This window comes from Manis pentadactyla, chromosome 9, assembly GCF_030020395.1.
Source record: "Manis pentadactyla isolate mManPen7 chromosome 9, mManPen7.hap1, whole genome shotgun sequence".
NCBI lineage: Eukaryota > Metazoa > Chordata > Mammalia > Pholidota > Manidae > Manis > Manis pentadactyla.
In genome coordinates this window covers 88,561,083-88,580,749 of record NC_080027.1, presented here as the reverse complement: position 1 = coordinate 88,580,749, position 19,667 = coordinate 88,561,083, and the positions used below count along the sequence as shown (strand labels likewise).

General features: G+C 43.7%; 1 protein-coding gene across 1 annotated transcript in view; it reads right to left on the bottom strand.

Annotated features, from left to right (window-relative positions):
- The window catches only part of PTPRJ (protein tyrosine phosphatase receptor type J), a 223,209-nt gene that overhangs the window by 78,353 nt on the left and 125,189 nt on the right, over positions 1–19,667 (bottom strand). The window contains exons 2-3 of the mRNA XM_036923938.2: positions 3,390–3,408; positions 1,447–1,671 (exon numbers count right to left, since the gene is read on the bottom strand). Of these exons, the coding sequence (XP_036779833.2) occupies positions 1,447–1,671; positions 3,390–3,408 (244 nt within the window). The remainder of the gene's footprint in view (positions 1–1,446; positions 1,672–3,389; positions 3,409–19,667) is intronic.

Here is a 19,667-nt window from a genome sequence, read left to right as displayed (position 1 = left end):
TCATAAGAGTATATATCAATGATACCTTAATTAAAAAAAAAGAAAGAAAAAAAGGAATGTAACACCAAGGAAGTAGCAGCTCAGTGACTCTGGGTAACTGTTATGAACATCAGTATACTTTAAGTGCTCTGGAATCAGGCTCCCTGGGTTGCCACCCCTCGATGCTCAGTAACTCAGTAACTCAGGGCTCTCAGAAGAAACAGTTCTCAGCATTACTGTTTCTTTCACTGGTGCTCACCAGGTTACTGTGAGGACAAAAGAATGTATTAAGAACAACTCAGCACATAGTATTTGCCCAATAAACAGTAGCTGATGAACACAGCCTCATCCTCAGCGGCTTTAAGGTAGAGTAAGGATAATCAGCTCCTGGGCTGGATGCTTCCTGCCACCTCTCACCCCCTCTTTCCTATGCTCATCAATTCTGTATTGCCTTGTTCCCATCACAGTTTCTAAATTTTGTCTTCTTTTTTCTCCTTAATTTTCTTCTATCTTCTCTCTACCCTCTTTTTCCTCTCTTTCACAATACAATGAACCTTTACTGTGGGGTTTTTCCCTTCCAGAACTGTAGTCTGGGGAGCTCCCAGAGTTTCTGGAAGGTACTGTGACACCCCATTCCTATAGATCCTCTCTTTACAGTTCTTTTTACTTTTTGGGCTTCTAAACAAAAGTCTGTATAAAGAATAGTGTCCTGGCTTGAAAAAAATAGCTGAAAACTAGTTTTATGTTTGCCTACTCCCTATGCAGAAGGCACTATGCCAGGCAGTCACTCAAAGCTCTGAGAGGTTGGGTTCCATGGCCTTCACCAGCCAGTGTGATCATACACCCAGACCAGACTACCAATGGAACACCTCTTTTTAAAAGTTTGGGTCTTCTCAGCTTAAAAGAGCTTCTCATGTCTTGTTTATATTTTTTATTCTTTTCAGCTTAAAAAAAAGTTAAATCTGCAGCTTTAACAGGTGGCTGTTATTGACATCTAAACTAAATAAAAATCCAAGCTTAATCGAATGTTACTGGGCTCTAACTTCATTTAAAACACACACTTCTCTATAAAGTATGTCAACCTTTCATGCCCAACAGAAACTCTTGGGAATACAAATACAACATCAACTTTCCTGGGGAGCTTAAAAGAAGCCTAGTAGTTACTGACACCATCAAACTGATACCACATTTCTAATTTTAGCAGAATAGTATTAACCAATAATGACAAAAGACTTTTAAAACTGGACAGTTGGAAGTAATTAGAACATCCCAAAACATGCAGGACCTTAACACTGAATTATCTGGCCACCTAAACTCCAGGGCTTGAAAAAAGATAAAATATCTTCTTCCCTTCCCCAGTCAATGAAAACCAGTCTCTTTCCAACAGGCAACTTGAACTGACAAGGCTCTAAGATGCAGGATGAGAAGGCATAGTTCGTGAGCATGTCTGGGAACTAGGCATCTTACCTGTGGTGTCTCCTGTGCTGGCAGAGTCTCCCTGAGCCCTGGGAGCTGCTCCTGAAGTGACAGCAAACGTGGATGGAGTCGCTGGACGTAAGCCCATGTTACCTACTGTCTGATTTTCAACAAATCTCATCTGCCCGTTTTCCATCTCTCTCTCTACTTGATGTGTGGACTCAGAAGTAGCTGTGCCCATGTTTTCCCACACTGGGGCCGCACTGATGGAAACAGCTGCAAAGTCAGACACAGGACAGGGCTCTATTTTAATATTTTCCCAAAAAAAGAAAGAAATCATATTTTGAAAAGAAATATAAGAGTAAGGACTGCTCTGTATTTCTACTTTTCAGAAACTAATTTTGCAATCACAGAATTTCATTTCTCTTTGTCTCCTATATTTCCCATTAACAAAATAATTTTAGATAGGCATACATATAGGCATGCATGTTAGTGAAAAAATAGAGACAAAAATGATGGAGGTTGGCCATGCTGGCTGTGACCTGAACATGGATTAAATCTATAGAGAAGCTGATACAAAAGGAGAGCTAAAAGGCAGCATGAGTCTATCTCCTGATTCTCAGAAAACACTGCATGTGGACAGGCATTACATGGTGCAGAAGAAGGTGATCATTTTTTTTGCCAAACCAAGATATCAGGAGGAAACTCCATATAACAATGGCATGGGAACAAATAGCATAAAGAGAAAATAACTGGTCTTGGAATCTAGACCTGGACATAAAAGAACTGCTCTGCCTCTTTAGTCCCTTAGAACCTCAGTCTCAGGTTCCTCTGTTGACAGCTCTGATGCACTATGTTAAACAGAAAGTATTATTTTTTAAAGTACCATGATATGCTAAACAAGGTCATTGGATTTGACCATTAAAAAATTTTTTAATGCATCACAGTTCCCTCATCTCCCCTTCCCTGGCTTTAAAATACCACCCCACTGAGACATTTTCTTCTTCTGCACCAGCAATCCTAGCCCACACAAGGTGCCCACCAGCTTATGCAGCACACTGATCAACAAGGAAGGAAAAGCAACTGCAGAACTCTTCCCACTGTTTGTACAGGCTTTGCCTAATTACTATCATTAACTGAGATTTGCTTTATTAGAAGGTTTCAGCAAGATCTGCCCCCTTAGTACAGGCACTGCAAGAACACTCTAATTACTTTATCTCTACGGTAAACAGACTTCGGGATTTTACCAGTCAGAAAAAAAAAAAAAAAAAAAAAAGAATAAGTCCCCAAATTTTGAAGACAGACCAAAAGTTACCAATATTTATTTTTTCCCAAAAGGTAAATTAAAAAAATTAATAACAACAATTATCAAGTACCATTATCTTTCTAACTTAAAGAAACAAATTATGATCTAAAAAATTTGTACGGACATAATTCAAGAACAAACAGTGCTTTCAACTGAATACATTTAGCTTTATTAAAAATTTGCTATCACACCTTATTTTTCTCATTTTACTCTAGACCAAGGAAGACTTCAGGACCAACACTAGTTAGCAACTGGGACTCAGCTCTCCACATGGAAGCAAAATATACATTTGGTTTTCCAAAGCATACAAACCCTGTACACCATTTTAAAAAGCATGGATGAGTGTGGCAACCCTAGAAAATACTTATGGGATAACAGCACACAAAATAAATGTAATCACACTGCATTCTGGAAACTTGAGTTTTATTTTTTTTAATCATTCACAGATGTAGGCTGGAGGAAAAATTCACAGAAAATAGAAACCTTTTTGTCAGTAATGCACCGTTGACTGTATTCTTTCTCTCACTTGCTGTTCCCACCCTCTCCCCACTTCTAAGGAGAAACTGGATATTAAGCGAGTTTTAGCACAGAAGCATTTTCTGTGATTGTCCCATTGCCGTTAAGGTCGCTGCGTCCATCAGGGGGCAGTAGCGAAAAACACAAGAGCGGAGAGGGAAGTGGTACTTACAGTCACCTGCGCACACAATCTGTAACAGAAAAAGAAAACGGAAGTCAGCAGATTCATTCAACCCTGGAAAATGCAAATCAGAAATAAGGCGGTTGAGAATGTAATAATGGGGATGGGGTGTTAAGCATGTGCAGCACAGACCAGCTGGCTGGGGCTAGGCTATGGGGACACTGAGTATGGGAATTCAGTACGACCGCAGGTTGGTTACAACAGTGGAGTAACTGGGTTATATGGAGGCCAACTGGCTGCTGCTACCCCGTGTTTTTCCCCACAGACACATCCCAGGCTGGGGCCGCTGCCCAGGCCAGCACTCCCCCCGACACTGCATCGCGAATTGAAGCAGAAGGACACAGAAGCAGAGTCAGCTCCTCCAGGTCAGAGAGAATGGAAGGCGGGCCACGAGGCCCCTGCCCCAGAGCTACTTCGAGGTCGCAACTGCAGAGCGTAAAGCCAGACGGGTGACAAGAATTCCATGGGGTTTGGGGTTCTTGTGCAAAAATTCATCTTTTCCTTCTATCACTAGGTGGCAGTAATCTTTTTTTTTTTTCTTTTAAATCATGGCACCCAGCTTTGGGAAGAATATTGGAAACAGATAGACTATAAAGACTGTTTAGTTGACAGCGACCTGACCTGCCAGGTTCAGATCCCTGGAGAGGCCTCAAAGGTATTCACCATGATCCATAAATACTTCTCCATACTCTAAAAGCTAAAATAAGTCAAGGGTGTGCATTCCCTTGTTCAATAAACACATCTTTTTGGTTAACAGTATTTTTCAAAGTATGGTCCTCCTGAAGAGGAAAATAATCCAAAGGAGCTCTAATAGAAAAATGTCCTCCAAATGCTCATCACTCTCAGAATAAAATTCAAACTCTTAACCACAACCTCTGCAGCCCCTCTGACGCTACTGCCTCATGCCCCTTGCAATGTTCTTGAAGCTGGCTCCTCCTAAGAGCCTTTTATGTATTTATTCCCTTCTCCAGAAACATGCTGCCAGAGACCTTCCTGTGTCATGGCCTGAAATGCCACCTCTTCAGGGCGTCTGTGGTTAAAAGTGTAACATTTCCAGAGTATCTCGCCTGGCTTTAGTTCATTTACATATCCTCAGGGGTGGAAAGCACTTCGTCTCCATGTCAGTGGGTAATACCTGGACAACCAAGGGCGTGTCTGAATCTGAGAGTTTAAGGGGAGGGGCTGGCAGGCTTGCTGGCTTGCTTCCTTCAGGAGCAGGGAAGAGAGATGGACCTGGACTGCAGTTTGTAAGCAATAAATGGGTTTTAAACTTTATTTCTCCCTTTGACTGATTTCGGTTTTTAGAGGTATTTTGCCCCCAGGATTTCCTTTCCCCAGACTTACAGCGTCCTTCTCCAACTAACCAAAAGAAATGAGCGCCTCCCCTCACCCCCCATCACATCACTGGGGTATTTTCTCCTCAGTATTTACTTCAATTCTTGTCAGTCTCCTCCAACTAAAATGTGCACTCCACAAGAACAGAACCACATCTTTGCTCAGACCTAGAGTGGTGCGCAAAGCAGGCACTCCATAAATGCCACTGAAGAAAGGAAGGAGCCTCTTATTTGGGAGCAGAGGCAATCCCCACGGTCCAGAGAGGGAAAGATTTGCTCAAGTTCCCCCAGCAAGGCCAAGGCCAAGGGCGGTCAAGTCCATGAGCCTGATCATCTGGTGGATTTCTTCCACTTAACTCACCCTCTGCACTGACCAAATGGAGAAGACAGGCTAGCAGTCATTCTCATCTTGTTAATTTATATACACGCTGAAATGCCTGTTTCCAGCCCAGCTCCCTGTGGCTCAGGCACCTCAAAGGAATCCCAGTCCTCCTACTCTCCACACAAGCCTGGGCGCCAGTCCTATGGATTCTCCTTTCCACACCCCACTCACCCTCAAGCCCTCACCAACTCAGGCCTAAAACCTTTTTCAGCTCATCTTCCTTGCCCTCACTCTCTGCCATGCATCAGTCCACACAGTCCTTGACAGGCCCTAGGAGGAAAACCCAGAGTCAGCTGCCAGGCAAGCAGCACAGAGCAGCAAAGCTTTTTTTTTTCTCAGTCACTGGAACTATAGTAGCTTAAACTACATAACCTCATGACTCTAGGGTGGCACATCCCAACCCCTTGTAATGTTCTTATCTCTTTGAATATATATCTATGTGATAGATCCTCAACTGGAATCCATGCAGTCATCCATCCACCCAGATGTTGCCTAAAAACATTAAAGATCTGGGTCCTAAGCTCCAAAGTCAGGGAAATATGAGACGTCTGTAAAAAGTAACTCCAGGTAGAAAGCACTGACAACTCGTTGAATAAGCAATTCCCGAGGTCCTACATGTGTTAGGCACTGTGCTAAAGCCCTAAGGCTAATGCAGACAGCCTCTGTGTCCCAGGGGCCTCATGGTTAAGGGAGAAAGGAAGGCAGGTGGACCGAAGCACAGGACAGGTGAAGGACACCCTGGGGTAGGGGCTGTTCACTGGGGGAGGTCAGAGAAGGGTGCGCTTGAATTGAAGGCAAAGAGTATCTGCACATTTCAGTCTGTGCCCTTCACAGTCCTGGACTCAGGAAACCTTGACTGGCTGATGATCATTATGTGGGACAATTTGTCAAAGAGCTCCAAGTTCTAGAGATGAAAGTGCAAGGCAAAAAGGCAAGTTTCCAAAAATTAAAATCACAGCCTTAACTCTATTTTTGACCCAATACACACAGAGTGCTGACTCTACCAGGCACTGCCCCAAGTACTTTCAAATATTAACTCAACCCTCCAAACACTCCCTGAACAGTAGGCAGAGGTCCTCTGTGTGCAGGTGAGCTGCAGTGCCTGGGGGCAAACCCAGGCAGCCTGACTCCAGAGGCCATGTCCTTAGCCACTAGATCACACCACCTCCCAGCATAAACCAACAGGCAAGACATTTACTGAAACTGGGCGGTGGTGGGGAGGACTAACTTCCAAAGTTATCATCAGTGTGCATTCTTCTCTCTACCCTCCAAAAAATCCAGCAAGCAAGGCAAGAGTGTTCCTTGACAAAACTGGATATGATTTCTTCTGGCAACCTTCCCAAACAAGACCCTATGTACAATGCAAACACATGAGCCTGCATCTGTTTGCGGCTCATCATGAAACAAGAGCCAGGATGACTACACAGTGCATCACATGGCTTCACATTCATCCTGGCCTCACTCCCCCTATTTTCCCCTCATCTTGACCTCACTGGGCCTGTCTTCCCAAATACAGCATCGACACTTTTATCCTTGCCACAGGACCCGGGGGACCCGAAGGACCCAGACTAACACATGGAAAAAGGGGACCTCAGAGAAGTCTGCAAAGGGGTTCCTGGGAAAGAAGTTTCCTCACTAATAACAAGGGATTACGTGGAAGGAAATACCATCCTGTTTTGCGAGCCTTCATTGGATCTGCCTACGATGTCTGGAGCTGCTACAGCCATGGTGTGACAGGGAGAAGAGAGATCACCCATCTGCTAAGGATGACTGGTGAGGGGAAAGAGGGAAAAACACCTGGATCCTTGTGTTACTAAATCAACCAATCCTAGACTCTTCCTACTTCCAGATTTGCTTGGAGGAGATGCAACACCCATCAGTTAAATACTTTTGTCTGAGTTTTCTAATATTTACAACCAAAAGAACACTAATTGATACAATAACAACACAGCAAGGTAACTAATTTTCACTTTAACCCCCATTTTACAGATAAAGAAAGCAAAACGCCAGTGATCTGCTGCCCCGGGTGACAGAGCTGGTCAGTGAGAGGTAAAGCCAGCAAATCCACATCTGCCAGGCCCCCAAACCACAGGGAAAAGAGGGCCCTTGCAAACAACATCCTGCAAGACAGCTGGCATGGTATGCACTTCGTAAATGCTTTTTAAAAGAATACAATCAGCAGAACTCTCATCTTTCTAAAATTAGTTCAAAGCCTAATTGTGCCAAGGGGTGAAAAAGGAAGAAACCAGTTTCCACAGATTTATACACTGAGCATCAAAGTTAACTGCAGAAAAAGGAAGCTGGGGACAACTTCCCAGCAGTAACAGCTCAACAGGATGATGAGATTAACCTCAGGACCTTCCCCTTCTAAGAAGACCCAGAAAGACGAGGGTGGTTGTTAAGCAAGGATTCCACAGAAACCATCCTGCACGTGACTGCTCTTCCACAACCGGCCCCTAGCCCAGTGGCTCCAAATCCTGGTAGGGAGAAAGGCAAGCTTCCACTTTATTTGAACTTCACAACAACCCTGTAAAATAGGAATTATAATCCCCATTGTACACACGAGGACACTGGGGCACAGAATACAGGCCTGAGGTCACATATCTGAGGAGTTTGGGCAGTACAAACTTGCCTTGGGCACAAGAGGAGAGAGGAAAAGAGGTGCTTCAGGCTAGAAATAAAACCACCACTTTTCACTCTCTAAAACTCCCTCTGGGTAGAAATTAAACCCAATAAAGTACGCAGAGCCTAGCCCAGTGCCAGAGGCACATCAGGCTCCAAGTCTGTTCCCTTCTCCTCTGAGGGCACCCACCTTCTCCATCCTGGCTTCAGCAAACCAGTCAATAAGAGGGTATGAATGAGCCCACCCTGTGGCTCAGATTCAGAGGACGTCAGAAGTCACAGCTTCTGGACCCAAACTGAATCTGAGGGCAGTACTTCTGTAAAAGACAGGTGTGTCACAACAGCAGTATTCACTATTCACAACAGCCAAAAAGTGGAAACGACATCATTTCCATCTGCTGCTGAATGGATAAGCAAAATGTGAAAATCTGTATGATGGAATACTGTTCAGCCATAAAAACAAATGGAATTTTATACATGCTACAATGCAGATGAACTGCAAAAACATTATAATGCATGAAAGAAGCCAGACATAGAAGCCCATATATTGTATGATTCCATTTATATGAAACATCCAGAACAGGGAAATCCATAGAAACAGAAAGCAGACTGACTGGCAGTTGTACGGGGCTAGGATGAGGACAGGAGAGTGACTGCAAAGGAGTACTGGGTTTCCTTTTGGGTAATGAAAATGGTTGGAAGTAGACAGAGGTGGCAGTTGCACAACACTGCAAATGTACTAAATGCCACTGAACTGTATACACAGTTAACTTTAGGTTGTGTTAATTTCACTTCAATAAAAAAAAAATAGTAGACAGCTGCCTGTGTAAAATCAAGCTCAGCCACTAGAAGGGAGGAGGGAAAGGAAGCTTCCTGAAGGAAGAGACAGCACAGTGAGGAGAAGAGAAAGGCAATAAGTAGGGAGGTTTTGAAAGGTGGATTTAGACAGAGAAGAGGGAAGAACCCACTGCAACTGGAAATCAGAAAATACGGGCCAGGGAAAGAGCCTGACCAAACAACCTCCTTTGTTTTGCTAATGAGCCAAAGCTCTCTCTCCCTCTTTGGGAAACACCACCAGTCTTGAAACTGGTGCGGGGCACAAGGATCCTTCTCCAGGCCCCAGAGAAAACAAAACTGTTAACATTGCCCTTGAAGCCATTCCAATTCAGTCATAGCTGATGTAACAGCTTTGGACCATACATCAGTGGTCCATTCTGAACACTGGGTTGTTCCTAATCAATACCTAGCTGCACTTACCTTAAACTCCTAAATTCTCCCCATCTCCTCTACACATAAACCTTACTCCTACATACATACCAGAACAGACTCACACATCTTCTCTTCCACTCTCTCCACATCCCTCTGTAACTGCCTCACTAAACCTATCCGCTATTCTATACACCTCAGAGAAACCTCCAAGTCCTCCCTCCCCTCCCCTTCCTCCTTCATGAGTACACTCAGGGCTTACGTTCTAAAGATGCTTCCTTGCCCAAAGCACCCTGACTTTTCCACTTCCGTGCTGTGGCCAATGCAAACCAAGTCCTCATAAGCCCTGACCCTAAATAACAGAAACAGCCTCATCCTACGTGGAGAAAGACTCTGATCATTTCCATACTTTTTTTTTTTACTTTCATTTACATTTTTCTTTGAAAGGTGGTTTTTTTTTTTGAGGAACATTATGTTTACTAGACTCCCCCCATCACCAAGTCCCTCCCACATATCCCACTACAGTCACTGTCCATCAGCATAGTATGATGCTGTAGAATCACTACTTCTCTGTGTTGTACAGCCCTCCCCGTGCCCCCACACACATTATACATGCTAATCATAGTGCCCCCTTTCTCCCCCCACCCACCTTATCCCTCCCTTCCCACCCATCCTCCCCAGTCCCTTTCCCTTTGGTAACTGTTAGTCCATTCTGGGTTCTGTGTTTCTGCTGCTGTTTTGCTCCTTCAAATTTTTTTCTTTGTTCTTATACTCCACAGATGAGTGAAATCATTTGATACTTGTCTTTCTCCACCCAGCTTATTTCACTGAGCATAATACCCTCTAGCTCCATCCATGTTGTTGCAAATGGTAGGATTTGTTTTCTTCTTAGGCTGAATAATATTCCATTGTGTATATGTACCACATCTTCTTTATCCATTCATCTACTGATGGACACTTGGGTTGCTTCCATTTCTTTGCTATTGTAAATAGTGTTGCAATAAACATAGGGGTGTATATGTCTTTTTTAAACTGGGCTGCTGCATTCTTAGGGTAAATTCCTAGAAGTGGAATTCCTGGGTCAAATGGTATTTCTATTTTTAGTTTTTTGAGGAACCTCCATACTGCTTTCCACAATGGTTGAACTAATTTACATTCCCAACAGCAGTGTAGGAGGGTTCCCCTTTCTCCACAACCTCACCAACATTTGTTGTTGTTTATCTTTTGGATGGTAGCGATCCTTACTGGTGTGAGGTGATATGTCATCGTGGTTTTAATTTGCATTTCTCTGGTGACTAGCGATGTGGAGCATCTTTTCATGTGTCTGTTGGCCATCTGAATTTCTTTGGAGAACTATCTGTTCAGGACCTCTGCCCATTTTTTAATTGGATTATTTTCTTTTTGTTTGTTGAGGTGCGTGAGCTCTTTATATATTTTGGATGTCAACCCCTCATCAATCTGTCACTTATGAATATATTCTCCCATACAGTAGGATGCCTTTTTGTTCTATTGGTGGTGTCCTTTGCTGTACAGAAGCTTTTCAGCTTGATATAGTCCCACTTGTTCATTTTTGCTTTTGTTTCCCTTGCAAGGGAGTATGTTCATGAAGAAAGTGCTCATGTTTATGTCCAAGAAATTTTTGCCTATATTTTTTTCTAAGAGTTTTATGATTTCATGACTTACATTCAGGTCTTTGATCCATTTCAAATTTACTTTTGTGTATGATGATCCAGTTTCACTCTCTTACATGTAGCTGTCCAGTTTTGATAACACCAGCTGTTGAAGAGGCTGTCATTTCCCCATTGTATTTCTATGGCTCCTTTATCATATATTAATTGACCATATATGTTTGGGTTAATATCTGGACTCTCTGTGCTGTTCTACTGGTCTGTGGGTCTGTTCTTGTGCCCGTACCAAATTGTCTTAATTACTGTAGCTTTGTATTAGAGCTTGAAGTTGGGAAGTGAGATCCCCCCTGCTTTATTCTTCCTTCTCAGGATTGCTTTGGCTTTTCGGGGTCTTTTGTGGTTCCATATGAATTTTAAAACTATTTGTTCCAGTTCATTAAAGAATGCTGTTGGTATTTTGATAGGGGTTGCATTGCATCTGTAGATTGCTTTAGGCAGGATGGCCATTTTCATACTTATTTTTTGAAGCTCTCAGTACACACTCACAAAAAATTAAAAAGTGTCAGGACAGGATTATATCTATTGCAGTACACTTTTGTTTCCATCTTGTCAGAGTATCACTGAAACTCTACTCTGTAATCCCTCCTTGAAATATAAAAGGTCAAACCCTAAACTGAGGCCTTCTGTGAATACCAGAGGTGAGAGCCAGGTCTGATTTTTTCCTGCACAGACCTCATTGCCTCTCTTCGAGCCTCTCCTTCAATGCACAGTGAAAAATAAACAGACCTGCTAGATTACTCTTTCTAAAACATGCCAGTATCCATCAGGACAGAGGACAGATTCAACCAGGTTAACTGAGGAGAATTTCTGAGGGTTTGTTTACAAGGGTGGAAACCCATAAGAGACGGGTAAGAATCCTGAGGTAGCAGCAGTGAGAATGGGAAAGGTAATGGGCTAAGAGGCTGCCTCTCTCCCCCATCTCCATCTGGAGCTTCCTGCTGGGCTGGCCACATGGGAAGCTAGAAGTCAAGGGCACTCACTGGTGTAGGACTATAAAGGTCAGCCTCCTCCCAGTGGGCAGAGATGGGTGGGCTGTGGTCTGTAGGGCACACAGAAGATCCATAGCACCGAGATCGTGTCACATCACCACCAAGAGCCTGTGAATCTGGTAGGCACAGCTCTGCATGGTCATTAAGAGGTTTAGGTTCAACTTCCCCTGACACTTGTGAGCTCTGGGACTTGAGGGTCTCACCAAGCCATCCGTTTCATCAATTACAAAATAGTGGAAAAGTATATGTGATACAGAGCCTGTGTCTGAGTTCTCCCCTGAGGCTAAGACAAAACAAGGTTCCTGTATTCCCTTTTCCTGCCTCACTGAACCTCCAAAGCTGATACCCTTCAGCTGTCTTGACCTTCTGTATCTGCTCCAGCCCCCAGGAGCCCTCCAGCCTCTGAGACCCATTCAGTCTCTGCCAGTCATGCCTTTTGTGCCCACACTGCGCCTGACCCTGGACTAGGTGCCAAAGACACTGCAGGCACTTAAGGTGGTTTCCCCTCTCCAAGAGCGCAGAGGCGGAGAAGCACCAAAGAACAGGACAGTGCGGATGTGCAGAGTCAGCCAGGAGCAGCCCGCAGGACAGACAGGGGTGCCCAGGACATGGGGAGCCTGGCGGACAGGAGGAAGGGGCTCAGGAGGCTTGAAGGAAACACGCCAGGGAAGAATGACCCACTGTGGGAACTTAATGCTAGTTGATTCTACTTGTTAGAATACTAATCATACTGCTGGCCCATCACTGTGCTAACAGATACTCTGATCATTACCTCATTTAAGCCTTACAATGATCCCAGGAGGCCAGAACTGTGTTTATTCCCATTTTACAGATGAAGAAACTAAGCCTTGGAAAAGTTAAGTTCCTGACCTGGCATCTTACAGTTAGTAAGTCTAAGATTCTGACTCAAGTCTACCAGATCCTGAAGCTCTTGACCCCAACCTCTCCCAGGAGCACTAGGCTGGCTTATCTCTGGGACTCAGCTGACACCACGGAACACAAGCAACCCCAGGGCCGTTGGTCACAAACCACTGCCCGCAAACCCCCATCAAGGGCCTTGAGGACAAGCCCTATCACTCCATGTAAACTGACTCCATTAAGAAGGCATCAGCACTGTTCTCAAAAGGAGCACAGTTTGAGGGTAAATTCACAGAGAAACCTGGATTTCAGCAAGTGACAAACCTTCAGGGTTTTTATTATACATGTTTGGTTTTTAGGGATGGGTAATAAGTAACTGAATAATACAATAGACTCTTTATCCTTCTAAAACCATGCCCACACACCATATGACGATAGTTATTTTTACCCACTGATGTAATTAACCAAAATGTGAAATGAATGCTTCAAGCAATTTTTAAAATCAAACTGTATTTTATGGGATTTGTTACAAAGCACACATTTCAATTCTGAAAGGCCATCATTCTTCCTTAGTCTCATTTATCTCCCTTGTGAAAACTACTCAAGAACTCCCTATAAAACTGGCTGCTGAAAGATACATCACTGATCTTAAAAATGGTAGATGGGCTCTCCCTCTGAACCCAGAAGCCAGGAAATAAACACATTTAGGGAAACTCCCAAGAAAACAGGTGTAGCACTGTGGGTAGCCCAAATACCTGGCATCCGTTTCCACTCTAGAGTACAAAAGGCAAGGGCTAGGCAGCCCAACAGGCAGCATGGCAAGCAGTGCCCATGGCTCACACAAAGAGGTGCCCACAGAGGTTTAAGATCAATGGGCAAAGCACAGTAAGAATGCACTGAATTATTCTGCCTCGTTTGCAAATATATTACTCTCTGAACTTGATGCTTTCATGAAAAGGGACTGTGGAAAAGAGACTCTATAATCCATAATTCTGTGCCCCCAGCAAGGTTTTGATGGAAGAGATTAGCACCAACCACCCCACAAAGACCAGCTGGTTCATCTCTCCCCTCTTGGGGCAGCTGGAGATGTGGTGAACTCTTCCAGATGCACAGAGAAAAAAGTGACCAGAAGGGCTATTTTGGTGAGACTATGTGAACTTTGAAACACAGAGCGGAGGATGCTCTTGGAAACCCTAGGCCAGAAGTTTCCATGGGTATTTTTAGCAGCAGAAATAATTTTTCAAAAAGAACTTTATGAAGAACCTCACATATAGAGTTCTACATTTCATATATCTACATACATATAAAGGTGTATGTGTATATGTGTATGCTTGGATGAAAGCATTTATTTTTTGTTATGTATATTTTAAAGTTCAAGTTACCTTGTTCTCATTTTGAATATAATCAGTGTGTAACCAAGTGAAGACTCTAGTGTTCTGCAGTGTATTAAAATTTGGCCTAACACATACTTGGGCAAGTGTTTTCATTACAATTTCAAACACAGCCAAATTGAAAGGGGGTGTGTTTTCAATAAATCTCAAATATGACACTTATGGAACCCCCTGATGGGCCTCAAGGAACACAATTTGAAAACCAGTGATACACCTACCCTTTGACTTTATGAAGGAAGATAGTAAGTCCCAGAATGGTTCAGCAGCTCAGCCCAGATCACCCAGTACTGAGCAAACAGGCAAATCCACGAACTGCTTGGCAGGCCTCATCTCCTCATCCCAAGAGACAGTCAGAGTTGGCAAACCCCAGGTTCCTATCTGAACCCTTGCTCCACGTCATAGAATAAATCAGAGGCTGGGGGTAACAGGGCACAAATTGGAGCTGCACTGTCCTAACTTAGCCCACTGACATTTGCTTGATGCACTGTGTGCATTTTTTTTTAATTTGCCTCCATTAGAACATGGTCCTATTATTCCCCATTGGTTTTTTTCCCCCAACTTTATTGAGATATAATTGACAAATAAAAACTATATATTTAAGGTATAAAATATGATGTTTTGCCACAATGTTTCTTAAAATCTCAAGCACATATTTTAACTTTAGGAGACTTGGCACTTTAAAAATTCTAATCATTAGTTTCTCAAAAAAAATAAAACAAAACCCAAAGGTGATCTGGCTTTCTTATCTGGTCACAGATAAGCAATTAACTGGATCTGAGTGTGAGCTCCCCCTATTCAGTGGGGTAAGGGCTTGGAGTGCCACTCCCTAGAATTATCACCCCAATGCTGAGGACAAATGGCAGTTGCCAAGCAACAAGGTACCCACACTGTTCGTTTTCTCTATCAAATGTGGGCATATGAAAGATCAAGAGGTGATGTGACTTTTCATTATTTGGGCCATTCCATTTATTTATTTATGTTCCCAACTACCCCTGGAAATATTTGAGTTTCTGATCATTGCTAAAGTGCATCTCACAAAATTCAAGGGGTGCAATTATTTTTAAAAAACCATTTACTTTCTAGGTTTCTCTCTTAGGAAGAGATCTCTGACCAAATAAATAAGTCACAGGGATGAAAAGGACAGCATAGGGAATACAGTCAATAATATTGCAGTAACTCTGTAGGGTGACAGATGGAACTACATTTATCATGGTGAGCACTTCATAATATATATAATTGTCAGATCGCTATGGTCTGCACCTGAAACTAATATAATATTGTATGACAACTACACTTCAGTTTAAACAATGTGAATAACATGCACAATGTGAAAATAAAATGGACCATACTGTCTGCCCCTAAATTCTCTGCTCATTCACTGACCTGCCCCTACCGAAGCCCGCACCACCCGAAAGGGAGCAAAAGCAGGGCAGAGAGCTCTGATCCTCCCCTTAAAGACTCTAATACCCTACCCTTGAATCTGAGTAATAAAACACTCCATAAACCCCACCAATTCCCTCCTGCACTGCTCATCCTCCTTAGAGTAAGGATAAAAAATAGCTAATAGCCACCATTTACCAAGCACTTATTATGTTCAAGCCGGTGCCCCATGGAATCCCCCCATTCCCCTCCGCACCCAGCTGTACATATAGGGACAGTCTATGGCTCCCTGACTCCCCAGTCTCCCATGTCCCTCCCCCTTGAACCTCAGGACTCCAGGTTCCAGCTTTAGGACGTCACCTCTGACTCCATCTTTTGACTGACCACAAAAAGCTAAGGGGTCTCTCACGATATTCACTCTGGACAAAAAGCCAATGGTGAATCCTATCTCAGAAGCCACAGGAGCCAGCAGTGACTTCAACAGACCCAGATACTTCTCATGCCCTCTTAGAAACATCCTGAAATAATCCTGTGTTCTTTCAAGATTTTGCAAACAGAAGTTCCCACAAGCCAAACCACCCCCATTGGTTCCCACTGTGCTGTGCGACTGAGAGGACAGGGAACCTCAGGGTGGGGGAGAAAACCAGCAAGACCCAACTACAAGAAGGCACTGTACAAACAGCGGTGAACATCAGTCATCAAGGAAGGAGAGCACAGGAGTTAAGAGAACATGCTTGGGAGTCCAGCCCTTCCAGCTGCATGAAACTGATTGAGCTCCGCATCCTCTTTCAGCAACGATAGCAACAGGACCCACTGAACAAGGGTGGGTGGAGATACGGAGAAGTGCTGGACCTGAACGATCAGTGTGTGAGAGTTCACTTGTGTATAACTGATAATTTTCAAAACTAGAAAGATCAATGGGATAAACATTATTTGCTGTTTATAGGATGTTATGAGAAGTCCTAAATAGTATAATCCATGTGAAGCACTTAACATGCAGTGAGCGCACAATAAATGCTAGCATTATTACAATTATTCTTACTAGCAGGAGCTAGGACAGGAGGGTCTGGGAGGCAAAGCATGGGGAGAGGTGAGCTGTCTTGCAATAAGACTAAGAAAAAGCAGAACAAGAGATATTTCTAACACAGAAGCAAGAACAGCAGAAAAGGGCAAGTCAGCATCTTGGATTATGTTTGCATGATGAGAGGAACTTGAGCTAAAATTCTCAGGCTGGCAGCATTCTCATCTTCCGCCACCACCACCCGCCAAGGCCAGGGGTGCCACCATCCTGCAGCAGCCCATGGAGAAGGGCATTCTCTGCAAATCCACCATCCAGCCCTCTCCCCATATCACCAGTGGAGTCTCCTCAGTTTAGCTGACAGTGCAGGACTCAGGTCCTCCTCCTCCCCCACGTGCCAGAACAGTCTCAAGGTGGCCTAAAAAATCACAGGTGGTGGTGGCAGGTCAGTTCTTGCAGTTTTCTCTGCCTACAATATTCCTTTCTAATTAAAACTGCATCACTGAAATATCCCAGTAACACAGGAAACTTCAATTGTTTTGTTCTCCAATCAGCTTTTCACAACCACCTAACTACAACAGCCACCAAGAAAAGTGTGAAGGTAAAGCCACACCATCATCCTCTATGAAGGACTGACCTTTGACAAAATGGCACCTTGGCAAATTCCCTGGAGCAGGTGCCGTCAAACCAGTGATGCCACAAAGTCAACATTTTTATTTGACATCCCAGCAATGAGAAGAGAACTCTGAGTCATAAAACAGTAGATTATGGGAGAGCTAGCTCAGCAGAGCCTGTCCAAAAATTGTGAAGACAGCAATGGGAGGTGACAGGTTATTCTCAAGGTCTCGTAAAGCCTAATGAAGGCCCTAAGTCAAAGGTCAGCAAACTATTTCTGTACAAGGCCAGACAGTACATACCTTAGGTTCTGCAGGTCACACAGCTCTGCTGTTGAAGTGTGAAATCAGCCAAAATATGTGAACTAATAATAGTGACCAAGTTCCAACAGAACTTTTTTCTAAGCATTAAATTTGTATTTCATATAATTTTTACCTGTCATAAAATATTATTCTACTTTTTTCAACCACTCTTAGCTCACAAGCCACCCAAAAACAAGCAGCAACTGGATTTGGCCTGCAGACTGCAGCTCACCGACCATGGCCTTACACCACATGTTCACTGTGGACAGAGCACAGGCACAGGCCTACAGCAGGACAAGCAAGAGCCTGCAGTCTGGGTCTGGTTCTCTGTTCTGGTTCTGACAATTACTAGCTTGAGTATTAAGTGAAAATTTAATCCTCTCTTCAGAAAACAGGAATTATGATAGTCCCCTCCTCAAACACTTAAGAGAATTACATGAAATAATGTCTGGCACAAGGCTAATGTTCAAGAGAGGATAACTATCATCATCACCATTGTTTCTTTGCTTTTGGCTAGATTTCAATCAACTCAGTTCAAGAATACAGGATCTGTCAATGCTAGTCTGAATTTCCAATTGGAAGTCTCTGGCTGATTATAGACATGGGAAGGAACAAAGGTTTTCTTCATGAATAACTTGGATATGGGTCCACTGGCGACAGAGGACAGAGGATGGTGCCTGGTGGTTGACGCTCTTCAGCCACAGAGCTGCTTCTCAGAGCAGGCCCTCTGGTGCCCTGTATATCTGCAGTCTGACTCTCTCTTTCAGCACACAGCATGAGCCAGTTTGGTTTTCCATATCTACCTTCTCTTTCTCGCTAGAGGATAAACTCCTCCTAAAGTTAGGGCAGCCAGACACTTCACAGGTACCATGCTCACCCAGCACAAGGCCTTCCCTGCCACATGCTCATTCAGCACTGGCTGAGTGGTAGGTTTCAACTGTATCTCTAGGGCCTGGTATGGAGCCAGCTCAATTGTAGCAGGTAAAGCTAAAATAGGAACATGAACTTCAGGGCCTTGAAAGCAAGCAGTTGGGATACATGTGGTCAGTCACAGAGTAGGATAAAACCTTACAGACTATCTGTACCAGTCTGCCTCTATTTCAAGTTGAAGGAACACAGGCCCAGAGAGGTAACATGGTTTGTCCAAAGTACCTGGGTCTGAAACTCATTCATTCACCCCATGTTCACTGACTACATTCTCTAAATCAGGTCCTGTCATCATTCTAGGGACACAGAAATGAAAGTTCCCTTGACTCAAGTTGCTTAAAGACTGGCAAAGAGACAAAGAAATAAACTGTTTTTCTCTTCTGCTCTTAGGTGGAAACATTTAAATTAAGATTTAAAAGAGGGTATCAACTTTTTACATTCTACCGCTTTCTGTCCTCTTCTGAACTTTTCACACACTTATTTTAAACAACAGATGTAATTAATGCCTTCCATAAAGGCAAGTGTGAGTCATAAAAGCAAAACTCACATTTCATGTACATTTTTCCACATATGGACATACCTCAAATTCCCTGAATAATCTGTACCACCCCCTACCTGGCCTCATGCTGGTCCTACTACTTAGAAAGTAAGAGCTGTCACACTCCCTCCTTTGCCCAGCTAATTCCTGCTCATTCTGCTATCAGGACAACTTCACTAATGAGCTCCAAGCTCCAGCACAGCCCAGAGGGCGCATCTCTCTGTGGGTGTGCTCAGCACCTCACCTCACCTCACCTCTTACTGATCATTATTGTGACTGGCTGAAAACTGCTTGAGGGTGGGGACTCTGTAATTCACACCTAGCACAGTCAGCCAGATGGCTAGATGGTAAGCAGTTGGGCAGGCTGAAAGGAAGACAGGATCAAGGTCTAGGCATGAGAACTGGATTTGACTTGGTCAGCAGGAAAGGAGAGCATTCAAGCCAAGAAGAATGTGAGAACACAAATGCAATGGCAAGAAAGCACACAGAGGCAGTTCTCACACTTTAGGTATGAGAACCATGTGGGGAGAACTAGGGTATAAAACACAAAGGCCCACCCATACCCTACTTCAACCAGCCTGGGCCTCCCTGTTCTTATCAGTTCTCTAGGTGACTCAAATACCCTCCAAAGTTTGAAAACCACTGGCTTAAGATATTTTAAAGGGACAGTGAGCTAAGATGATGTAGACCACAGAATCACCTCAGGTCCAAAACAGCTACAACCCCTAAGCTCCCAGGAAAACTCTGAACTCCAGGGGCTGAGATGGAAGCTGGTTTGGTTGGAGAAAAACTTAACCCAGAATAAACTGGAAGATATCCTTAAATGGTTTTTACACAAAGGAGGGGCTTTGTCTTCTGGAACACCATCTGTGTTTGCCCAACAGGTTCTACCTAGGCTAAAACCAGACTATATTTAGTGGAGAAGGTGGGCCAAAGGGACAATTTCCTTTGGACACACTTCAAATTTCTGGCAGCTTCTTCCAGTTCTCCCTTCAACAAATCCAGTAACCCGACAAACC